At 45.8% G+C, this 12,032-nt stretch overlaps 1 protein-coding gene across 5 annotated transcripts in view; it reads right to left on the bottom strand.

Annotated features, from left to right (window-relative positions):
• Positions 1-8,893: 8,893 nt before the first annotated feature.
• The window catches only part of LOC147024554 (uncharacterized), a 57,933-nt gene continuing 54,794 nt past the window's right edge, over positions 8,894-12,032 (bottom strand). For all 5 annotated transcript variants that reach the window (XM_085884578.1, XM_085884580.1, XM_085884579.1 and 2 more), the window contains 2 exons: positions 11,323-11,360; positions 8,894-11,226 (listed from right to left, as the gene is read on the bottom strand). In XM_085884578.1, coding sequence (XP_085740704.1) covers positions 11,149-11,226; positions 11,323-11,360 — 116 coding nt within the window. In that variant the 3' untranslated portion in view covers positions 8,894-11,148. The remainder of the gene's footprint in view (positions 11,227-11,322; positions 11,361-12,032) is intronic.

Raw genomic sequence — 12,032 nt, 5'->3', positions numbered from 1 at the left:
GTGTGTGTGTGTGTGTGTGTGTGTGTGTGTGTGTGTGTGTGTGTGTGTGTGTGTGTGTGTGTGTGTGTTTGTGTGTGTGTGTGTGTGTGTGTGTGTGTTGTTCATAAAGCATAAGATTTTTCACTCTGCTAACTTCCCTCCCCCACCTCTCTCTCTCTCTGTCCCATCCTCACTCCGCCACCTCCTAATACAGTGCAGCACCCTCTCATGGCAACGAAGTGCTTAGGAGAGATGGCAGTGGGGTTGTTCACCAGATTGTTTAATAAAATCTTGGAAAGTGAGAGAATGCCGGAGGAGTGGAGATCAAGTGTACTGGTTCCGATTTTCAAGAACAAGGGTGAAGTGCAGAGCTGTGGAAATTACAGAGGGATAAAGTTGTCAAGCTACACCATGAAGTTGTGGGAAAGAGTAGTGGAAGCTAGGTTGAGAGGAGAGGTGACGATTTGTGAGCAGCAATATGGGTTTATGCCAGGAAAGAACACCACTGATGCGATGTTTGCTTTGAGAATGTTGATGGAGAAGTATAGGGAAGGCATGAAAGAGTTACATTGTGTGTTTGTGGATTTAGAGAAAGCTTATGATAGGGTGCCAAGAGAGGAGTTGTGGCATTGTATGAGGAAGTAGGGAGTGGTGGAGAAGTATGTGAGGATCGTGCAGGATATGTATGAGGACAGTGTGACAGCGGTGAAGTTGGAATGACGGACCGGTTTAAGGTTAAAGTGGGATTGCACCAAGGATCAACTTTGAGCCTTTTCCTGTTTGCAATAGTGATGGACAGGTTGACGGACGAGATCAGCCTGGAGTCTCCATGGACTATGATGTTCGCGGATGACATCATGATCTGTAGGGAGAGTAGGGAGCAGGCTGAGGCGAGGCTCGAGAGGTGGAGGTACGCACTGGAGAGAAGGGGAATAATAGTCAGTAGGAGGGTAAGATGGAGTACATGTGCGTAAATGAGAGGGAGGGTGGTGGTGTGGTGCGGTTGCAAGGAGTTGAGGTGGGGAAGGTGGATGGGTTTAAATACTTGGGATCAACTGTCCAAAGTAACGGAGAGTGTGGGAGAGAAGTGAAAAAGAGAGTGCAGGCAGGATGGAGTGGGTGGAGAAGAGTTGCAGCAGTGATTTGTGACAGAAGGGTAGCTGCAAGAGTGAAGGGGAAAGTATATAAGACTGTAGTGAGATCAGCTATGTTGTATGGTTTGGAGGTGGTGGCGCTGACAAAAAGACAGGAAGCGGAGCTGGAGGTGGCAGATTTAAAGATGCTGCGATTCTCGGTGGGAGTGACGAGGATGGACAGGATAAAGAATGAGTATATTAGAGGGACAGCGCAGGTCGGATGGTTTGGAGACAAAGTGAGAGAGGCGAGATCGAGATGGTTTGGACATGTACACAGGAGGGAAGCGGAGTATATCGGGAGAAGGATGCTGAGGATGGAGCCGCCAGGCAGAAGGAGACAAGGAAGGCCAAAGAAGAGGTTCATGGATGCGGTGAGGGCGGACATGCGGGCGGTTGGAGTGTCAATGGAAGATGTGGAGGATAGAGCGAAATGGAGATGGTTGATCCGCTGTGGCGACACCTAACGGGAGCAGCCGAAAGAAGAAGAAGAAGAATAAGAAGAAGACCCTCTCATCCATCCTTATTCTCTCTTATTCTCTCTTATTCTCTCTTATTCTCTCTTATTCTCTCTTATTCTCTCTCTCTCTCTCTCTCTCTCTCTCTCTCTCTCTCTCTCTCTCTCTCTCTCTCTCTCTCTCTCTCTCTCTCTCTCTCTCTCTCTCTCTCTCTCGTGTCGTGATTATGTCTGGAAGGTATTTGTCTCAGGACGTGTCCAGGCGTTGTTTCTGTCCAAGCGATGTTTGTCTCCGGACCTGTCCATGCAATATTTGTTTGTCTCCGGGTGGTATTTATCTCGACCTGTCCGAGTGTTGTTTATGTCTACATGGGAGTTTGTCTCAACTTGTCTGGGCGGTGTTTGTCTCCCGACGGTGTATGTCTCCGGACGTGTCGTGGTGGTATTTGTCGCCAGACATGTCCGGGTCGTGTGTTCCTTCGGGCGGCATTTATAGTATGACCGGTAGAAAATGGATTTCGGACATTATTTTCTTTCCATCTCTCCTTTTATTGTATGCAAAATCATTTTCATGAGACGGTATGAATCGTAATTTACGCTCCACCGTACGTCTGCCATCGCTTCCTCTCACCTCACGCTGCCTTCCCTCCCCATCACCCCCACTTCTCCTCAGTCTTCCTCTTTCCTCGCACCACCTCCCTCTTCTCTCACTTTCTCCCACCCCTCTTAGTACTCCTGTCAGTGAAGTAACGGGTGGTATTTGCTGGAATATAATTCTGAAGCTCATTCCAAGCACTCACTGACTCACTCCCTAACTGATATTAATGTTCGCTACCTTCCGGGTGATGTAGAAAGCTGAAGTCTAGCGTGCCGACAGATCTCCAAGCCCATATTTACACAATGTGGAAGTACACACCGCGAGAACAATCACAGAATCGTTGGACAACATCCATCAATGGGAACATAAATAAATGAAAAATAAGAATGGAAATTTATTTTTAAATGCAGCAAAGAGACCCGAGACAATGTGGAAACACGTTTGTTTGTTTTTTGTATACATTGTCGAGACGTGTATGGGAGCTATCATACAACTCACAGCAAGCGGAGCATCAGACAAGAGGGGCAGGAGAGGGCAGGATAAAACAGTGGGGAACAGAGACATTGGGAGATCTGTGGAAGTGAGAGGGATGGGGTGGGGAACATGGGGTACTCAAGATCGACATAACGGGGACTTTCAGGAAGGAAAGCAGGGAATTTGAAGGAGGCGACCTGCGGTGGATTAACGGGGGTAGAAAAGATCATGGTATTGGATGGAGGATGATAAGAGGTGGTGATGAACTGCTGTTTTGAAGGCCTGGAGGGAAGAATGGGATTGAAGAGAGTATTGGAGTTTATTTCAAATGCAGGAAAAAAGAGGAATGAAAGGGTGAAGGTGAGCAAAAGTTTTGTGATTTTGGTAGTTTTACCAGAAGGGGGTTACTGGTGGACCTTGAGTGCCCAACAAAGGTATGGGGGGGGTGCAGAGGCAGAGCGGGGTGGGGGCGGGTGAGACCGGAGAGGAGACGGTAGAAGTCAGAAAGAACACCGACCTGCCTGCGGTGAGAGAGTCAGGTCAGGTATGGGAGCATGCGCCAGAGCAGCATGACGCTGCGTCCACTTTCCGCTGGTACTCCAGGGGCCTCCGTCTGGCCATCCCCCAGGCAGATGCCTGGCCCATCCCCATCTCCTTGAGATGCTGATCAACCTGCTGCAACCACGATGCACGTGGTCGTCCCATTGGCCTCCTCTACTCACGAGGCTCCCATGCTGAGAGAATCTGCTGAGCAGGATCTGCATCAGGAAAATGAGCCACATGTCCATACAGCCGCAGCTAACACTCGAGGACTATGCAGGTAACAAATCTCATTTGAGTCTCTCTCATCAACCGCTCGTTGGACACAAAGTCCGAACAGCGACAGCCAAGGATTCTCTGAAGAGACCTGGTACCAAAGGAATTAAGTCTCCATCTCAGATCCTTGGTCAGAGTCCAACACTCACATTCATAGAGCAAGACTGGGAGCAGGAAGGACCTGAAGACTCAGACTTTCGTCCTCCCGTACAGGTACCGGCAGCGCCACACCCCATGATCCAGTGAATCCATAACTCCCGAGGCCTGACCCAGATGTCTGTTGACCTCTTATTCACAGCCAGCAAAGACATGAATATCACTGCGAAGGTAAGTGCATCTCTCCGTGACCTCAACATCCTCACCACAAACAGGCACAGATAGGACAGCAGCATCCACAATGTCATTGAAAGCCTGGATCTTAGTTTTGACCCAGGAAACGCATAATCCCAGCGGCTCCGACTCCTCATTCAGCACTACGAGGGCCCCCAAAAAGATATCTAGAGTCTCCCCAAAGATGACTGCATCAACTGTGAAATCAAGGCCAGAGATCTTGACATTCCCAATCGATGCATCCCAGCTTGATCTCTCCGACATCCTCCCCAAAATCCAGTCCATACAAGTGCTGAAAAGTGTGGGGACCAGTACACACCTCTGACGAACTCCAGTAACAACTGGAAATAAGTCAGAGATGGTAGTACCACATCTCACAGCACTCTCAGTACCAGAGTAGAGTTCAGACATCAGATCGATCAGTTTTGGTGGCACCCACGAAGACAATGAATCCTCCAGAGGGCATCCCGATTCACTGAATCAAATGCTTTACGAAGATCAACATCAGCTACGAGTAGCTCCTGCCGAAACTCTCATCTGCATTTGGTGAGGACTCGAAGAGCAAGGATATGGTCAATTGTTGACCATTTTGGTGTAAAGCCTGACTGCTCTGGACGCTGATGCTCGCGCAGATGGTTGTGAACCCTCTTCAGAATTATCCAGGCAAAGACCTTGCCTGCCACTGAGAGCAGCGTCACCCCTCGTTCGTTGTTGCAGTCTTGGCGATCACCCTTCCCTTTCCAGAAAGGGACAACAAGGCTCTCTTCCAGTCTGTTGGGATGATGCCTGTGTTCCAGGCAGAGCACAGAACTGCCTGCAATGACACGAGTGCAGCATTTCCACCAGCCTTGAGAAGTTCGGCATGGATGCCACAGATCCCTGGAACTTTACCCCATTTCAACCGGTTCACCGCAGCCTGTGTTTCCACAAGCGAAGGTGGACCACAGTTGATTGGAGGGTCAGCAATAGCGATTGTAACACCCCTGACATCCAACTTCCCAGCTGGTGAATCAGCCTGGTACAACCATTCAAAGTAACTGGCCCAGCGGGCCTTCACTTCGGACTCCTCTCTCAAGAGCCCACCACCCTCTGCTCTAACTGCAGTGCACCGAGGGATGGCCTTGGATGAATGCAATGTGTGAATTCCCCTGTAAGCAGGATGAGAATCACTTGACCACAGGTGATGCTCTACTCCCTCACAGATTCCTTGCACATCGGCCTCCTTGTCCACCCATAGTGCACGTACAGTTTTACGCCTTAGCTCCCTGAACAGCTCACCTCTGCCATTCATCCTAGCCCTGCGTCTTTGGTCAATGGTATCCAGTGTCCCTTGAGAGACAAAATTCTTCGCCCGATGTTGAGTTCCAAGACATCCACCAGCAACATCAAGGATCGTGGTCTTGAAGGCACTCCACAACTCTTCAGGATCCCCCAAAGCACCCAGACCCCCCAAATCTCCACTCAGCCTGTTTGCACAATCCTCAGCTACCCTATCATCCTTGATCCTGCCAACATCCAGGCTCGGCTGGGATGGTCCCATTCTCTTGGATTGAAGGTGCAAGTTAAGAGTTGCTACAACAAGCCGGTGGTCAGTATTTAGGAACTGAGCACTCCGGTAGACCCTGCAGTTCTGGATCATTCTACAGCGATCATCATTGAGGACGTTTTCAATCTCCTTTGCCACACCGTCAGCGTTGGAATACCAAGTCCAGCAATGAGCTTGTTGGTGCTGAAAGCATGAACCAGCCACTCTAAGTCCATGACTTCTTGACTTCTTGCCAAGTCCAGGAACTTATTGCTATTCTGGTTCACAGTTCCAGACTCATGTGGACCAACACATGTCTCATAACCATCCCTATCAGTTGAAGTCGATGCATTGAAATCCCTTAAGACTTGAAGTGTATCTCACTTGGGGCACTGATCAACCACAGACCCTAGTGTAGCATAGAATACATCCTTCACAGTGACATCACTCTCCTCAGTCGGAGCATATAGAGAGAGCAGGGAAATGACACCCAAGGAGTGACGAATCCTTAGTCTCATACACTCGTTGACCGGTGTTACTTCAATTATCATTGGAGTCAGCATATTGAACACAGCTACAGCAATTCCTTGGGTATGGTAACCATCAGAGCGACCACACCAATGGTGCGTGCAATCACCCACCATGATCTCGCCGCAATCTGGTCTCCGAACCTCAGAGAGTGCTGCAACACCAATGCCTAACAGCTTGAGCTAAGATGATAACAGAGACAGGTGATCATCCTCTCTTAGGGATAGGACATTCCAGGCACCCACCCGAAGGGACCGCCTCAGGTTAACCCAAGGAGACCACCATCTGGTGGATGACACCACAGCACCACCTGGACACACTCTCCAACAATCTGACCCGGGAATGTTACATTGTGGTTTCTCTCCTCTCATAAACGATTGGGGGTCCCGATGGCTTTGCCCCAATCCCATCATCCGGTAAGCAGCCCTGCGAATGGAAACTGCATAGGAGGTACTCCCACGGAGTGGGTTTTCAGATATTTTTATGCTTCTGGAATGTTTTGCGGAATAAAGGGTTTTACGGCGGCCGGAGTGCAAATCCTGAGAGAGTGGGAGGTCGAAAGTCTCAGCCTCATCACAGGAGATACCAATGATCCTAAATGCCTTGGTTTCCACAACTTGAAGCCGAGAAAGGGGAGATGCAGGAGCACCAGCCAAGAGGAGAGAGCAGTATTCCATCAGGCTGCGGATGAAAGCTTTGTGTGTGGTCAGAAGCTCAGGTGGGCAGAGGAATGACTTTGCATGATGGCGGATTCCCAGTCGGTGACTGGCTTTGGAGTCCAACTTGGAAATGTGGCTTTCCCAGAAAAGATCATGGCAGATCGTGAGACCCAGAAGATTGAATGAAAGGACTTCTTCCAGAGGATTGTTGAGAAAGTAGATTGGTCGGGGCGGGGGTGGATTGTTCAAACGGTCCTTTCGGAGAGACATAGTGAGAGTGAGATTTGTCAGGATTGAAAGACATGTTCCATGTGTTGGACCAGTTTGTGATTTTATCCAGATATTCAGAGAGCGAAGATGTTGCGGTTTGCCGGTCTGAGGGATGAGAGATGGTATGACACAGGGTGGAGTCATCTGCAAAGAGATAAAGAGGATTTTCCAGGGAGTCGGAAAGACCATTGAATTAAAGCAGAAAAAGAGCAGGTCCCAGAACGCTACCTTTAGGAACTCCAGCCTGGACAGGAAGAGGGGATGAAAGAACTCCATTTGGGACCACACGTTGGCAGCGACAGGAGAGGAAGTCTGCGAGCCATGAGTGGAGATGGCCTCAGATACCATAGGAATATGCCATAGAACGTTAATTTTGTGTGCCAATGGACATCGAAGCCGATACACCTGGAAAAGTTACAGAACCATTGGAAAGCATCCGTAAATGAAAATATCAATAAATGAAAAAAAAGAAAAGAAATATAAAATGCAGGGTAGTGACCCGGGACAATGGGGAAATACGGTTTGTATGCTTACATAATGTGTAAGTACACCACACCAGTATATGTATAAACATCAGACGCACCTCCTGACTGTTATGGTGAGCATCACCGTGGATTAGGTCTAACACGGTAAAACCGCAAAATCCATAAAGAACATCTATCCTTCTGCCACCCAGGCGATTGCTCCTGCTAATGCAAACCATTCAACCAGAAGGCACATGATGCGATCGGCAGGTAAATCGAAACATGTGGACTGTGACGAACACTTCCCTGATCTCCATTGGATATAATCCTACACCAAAGTGTCACCTCCAATCTGGAGGTCTCGGCCCGGCGACTCTGTCAAACAGACAATGATTACATGGTCAACATCAGTTAAACATCAAACGAAGCCATCTATCAGGACTTCAGGCTTGCTTGCCTCTTTTGAAGGTGAATTTTTAAACAAAAATAAGGTAAAAAAAAACATTAAAACACCATGGGATGTGCACCTTGACCCCATTGCCAAAGTACACAGTCCAGGAAGACTGTCCCGTTGGCAAACACATGCCCCTCCGCCCAAAGACTGAAGTACATGGTCAAACAAATGTACACATCCTAAACTCGAATGCATGGAAATACAATTGGACCACTCCATTGGAGTGAGTCCCCATGACTTCAACGGTATGCAGTCCTGAATTTGGGCATATTTGCCTTTTTGAAGGTGCCTTTTTTATACAAAAAAGGGATAAAAAAAAAAATCAAAACATTTAAACAGCTTGGGATGTGCACCTTGACCCCATGGTCAACCAAATATCACTCTGTTAAATATCACCAGGTGGGTTGACAGCCTGTCATCCATCTGAGGTTGGCAAAATGAGTATGAGCCTCCTGGAAACAGGGGGCACTGCACCAGTAGCACAGCTGCACCCCCACAAATGATGCAACCAGCAGCCTCAGACTCCATATGGAATAATAACAATAAACTTTATTTTATGCTCTTTATAACTCTTTTATTCATGAAAATAAATAGCACAAAACAATGCACAAACATGTTAATTAAGGGCATAGTTTACACAATTTTTTAAGTTGAAGTCCCTAACCTGATTTTCCCCCTTTTACTCTCAAAGTTTGCAGATTTGCGGTTCATGGGGATTTTCAAGAATGTAACCTCCGCGAACGGCAATGATTTCCCGTATATACTTGAACACTGTGCGGATTATCATGTTCTATAAACTCTGTACTTCTACCTGTCTACCGACGCAGATCGGCATTTGTCTTCAGCCCTTGACCAGAAAGTGTGTGTGTGTGTGTGTGTCTGTGTGTGTGTGTGTGTGTGTGTGTGTGTGTGTGTGTGTGTGTGTGTGTGTGTGTGTGTGTGTGTGTTTGTGACCGCTGTTTTTCGACAACCACTGGTCCGATCTAATTGAAACTTGCCAGCTATATTGCTGGGGTTCTGAGGATGTGCCTTTTCAAGGTTTGATAATAATCGGACAAGTGCTTCCCAAGTTATGGCCATTTATTTACCAAACCATTGACAAGACACGTTGTTGCGTGGGCGTGGCCGATGGGGAAGGGAAGCTCAGCCGCGTTCCCCATTACAGGTTACAACGTACGGGCTTCCGGAGAGTGATGACTTCGTGTATTCTAATAATTTCTCGATTTCTTATGCGCATTTATAGATAAACACAATGCCCCAAGTTATGATCGTTTTCATATTAGACGGTGTATAAATTTGGGTAACATCAGAGTTAGCTGGTATGCTTCGAAGCAGGAAGTAAATTATTTTTTGCACGTTTTTTTTTTTCTCCTCTTTCCTCTTCTCTTTGTGTTTTTCCTTGCGATGACATTGGGAAAAGGCAAAATACGTTGGCGCTCATTGAATAATTAGCCATTAAGAATAAATTGCGAATAATTGTAACTGCCATATGCGAACTTCCGGACAGTGAGGACTTCACTTCCGGAGAGGACTTCACTTCACGGAGAGTGACGATTACTGTATTCTTTCTTTCTCGATTCTTTCTTTCTCGATTTCTTTCTCGATTTTCTTAAACCCAATACCTCAATCCAGTCAGTGATGATTACTGTATTCTTTCTCGATTTTTTTTCTTGATTTATCGACTTACTGTATTCTTTCTTTCTCGATTTTCTGAAATCCAATACCCCAATCCAGTCAGTGACGATTACTGTATTCTTTCTCGATTTTTTTCTTGATTTATCGACTTACTGTATTCTTTCTTTCTCGATTTCTTTCTCGATTTCTTTCTCGATTTTCTTAAACCCAATACCCCAATCCAATCAGTGATGATTACTGTATTCTTTCTCGATTTTTTTTCTTGATTTATCGACTTACTGTATTCTTTCTTTCTCGATTTTCTGAAATCCAATACCCCAATCCAGTCAGTGACGATTACTGTATTCTTTCTCGATTTTTTTCTTGATTTATCGACTTACTGTATTCTTTCTTTCTCGATTTCTTTCTCGATTTCTTTCTCGATTTTCTTAAACCCAATACCCCAATCCAATCAGTGATGATTACTGTATTCTTTCTCGATTTTTTTTCTTGATTTATCGACTTACTGTATCCTTTCTTTCTCGATTTCTGTACTTTCTCGATTTTTTTAAACACAATGCCCCAATCCAATCGTCGTTTACGACAGCGAAGGAACGAAGCTGCGCGTCGTACACGCGCAATGGAATCTGACGAAGCACGAGCTGCTCGCTTGACACGCGATGCAACGCGCATGACAAGGCGTCGTGCAGCTCAAACGGATGAAGAACGAACTGCTTGCTTGGCAGACAACACTGAACGTGAGGCAAGGCATCGTGCAGCTGAAACGGATGAAGAACGAACTGCCCGCTTGGCAGACAACATTGAACGCGAGGCAAGGCGTCGTGCAGCTGAAACAGATGAAGAACGAACTGCTCGCTTGGCAGACAACACTGGACGCGAGGCAAGGCGCCGTGCAGAAGAAACGGGTACGGGCACGTGAGAGTGAAGGAACGGCCTGTGCGGTTGTTTCTGGCACACGGTTTGAATTTTTTTTTTTTTTGCACGTACGGCCACGCACCTCCGGGCATGCACTCATATATATATATATATATATATATATATATATATATATATATATATATATATATATATATATATATATATATATATATATATATAATATGCAGAGAGATGGCAGTAAAATGACAATAACAAATTTTAAACTCTCACAACTATACTTCAAAAAAAATAAGGAACCTCCTCATTACCTCCACCTCTGAAGGTGAACAGAGGATTGAGGTTGTTTTCACCCCTGTTTGTCGATGAGTAGGATATCTCAAAAAGTTATGGATGGATTCAGCCGAAACTTGGTGTACATGTTGGGTGTGTGACGTCGATGAATTGATTTGATTTTGGTGAAGATCTGAAGAGCTCAGAGGAATAATAATCGCCTTTATGTCTTGTCTGGGTTTGATTTATGATCCAACCATAAAATGTCACCCTCCTGCTTCTCGCAGGGAGAAGGTTGCATTTACTAATGCATGCTCCCTCCGATAGCATGTTAATCTGGGGTCCTGTCTACCAGCATTTTGCTTCTGGTGGACGGTACAAATCACCAGTGCCTTGTTGAATAGGCTCATATGTCTAGCCCCTGGCAAAATGCTAACATCCTAAATTCTTGCCATAACATACAGGAGGCAATGCAGCTACACCACCAAATCTAAGCAGCCCACAAGCCGAGCGTTGTACATGAATGAAAGAATGACTTGATTGAGAGAATTGTGTAAATGGTCAGTGAAAAAAAAAAAAGGAAGAGGGATGAAAAAGAAGGAAAAGTAATTTAACAAAGGTGAGAGCTTCTTTATCTGTAAGAGAATATCTATTTGAATTTTATCTGTAAGAGAATTTCATACAAAGGTGAGAGTCCGGATTTTAACACTTCCTTCATGTTCCGTTTTCACGACTCCAAAATCATGAATCTCACTCTGCAGCATGTAAGAAAGAAAGAGAATGGACAAGTTAGGGATGGAAGCATTAGGAATTGTGTGGATAAAGAAGGCAGAAATGGTCATATTGCTCACCGAGCTTTCCAGGTTGCTGTTAGTCAATTCATTTTCTCCTAAAGCAGAAAAAACGAAATTGACAACATGGTTAGACATGGTTTGCACAGCCATTGAGCACCACATTTCCAGTTTTCCAGGACTTTTAATGCAAATGTTTTATGCAACAAGTGACATTGGAATAAACCACAAGAATAGGAATAGAACTTTGTTTGTTTTCTAACATATAAACACCTGTCCTGGAGCCAAATAATTCCGTAATACGGGAGTTCGATCGGTCATTTACAATCACATGTGACATCATGCTCTGGTACTTTGCATCTCTCGTGTGACTCTGAAGTGCACTTTTCCGCATATTCCCAACATGGAATATCTTCTCACAGAACATGCATCTGGCCTTGTGAACGGACTCCTTCATGAGCCAAGCATGGTCGTCGACGTGCTTCAGTGACAAGGAATTAAAATAGCAAAGCTTTGACATTCTTCAAATTATATGTTTCCTTTCCCTTTACAATCGGCACTGCACAGATGAAGTAGCTACTTCTTGCTGATACAGAAGTTTCCGTAAGCACTTGCATCATGTACAGTCATGGCCAAAAATATTGGCACCCTTGCACTTTCTTCAACTAGCTCACAATTTTCTCCAAAAAGAAGTTGAAATTGATAAAAGTATTTTGTCTCCACAATTCTTTATTTCACAGTTAATATTACAGAACCTTTGTTTTTGATTC

Source organism: Eptatretus burgeri, chromosome 6 (genome assembly GCF_056783735.1).
Source record: "Eptatretus burgeri isolate ZD-2024b chromosome 6, Ebu_testis_v1, whole genome shotgun sequence".
NCBI classification, from domain to species: domain Eukaryota; kingdom Metazoa; phylum Chordata; class Myxini; order Myxiniformes; family Myxinidae; genus Eptatretus; species Eptatretus burgeri.
The sequence above is the reverse complement of the archived record's forward strand: the minus strand, read 5'-3'. Positions and strand labels throughout refer to the sequence as shown.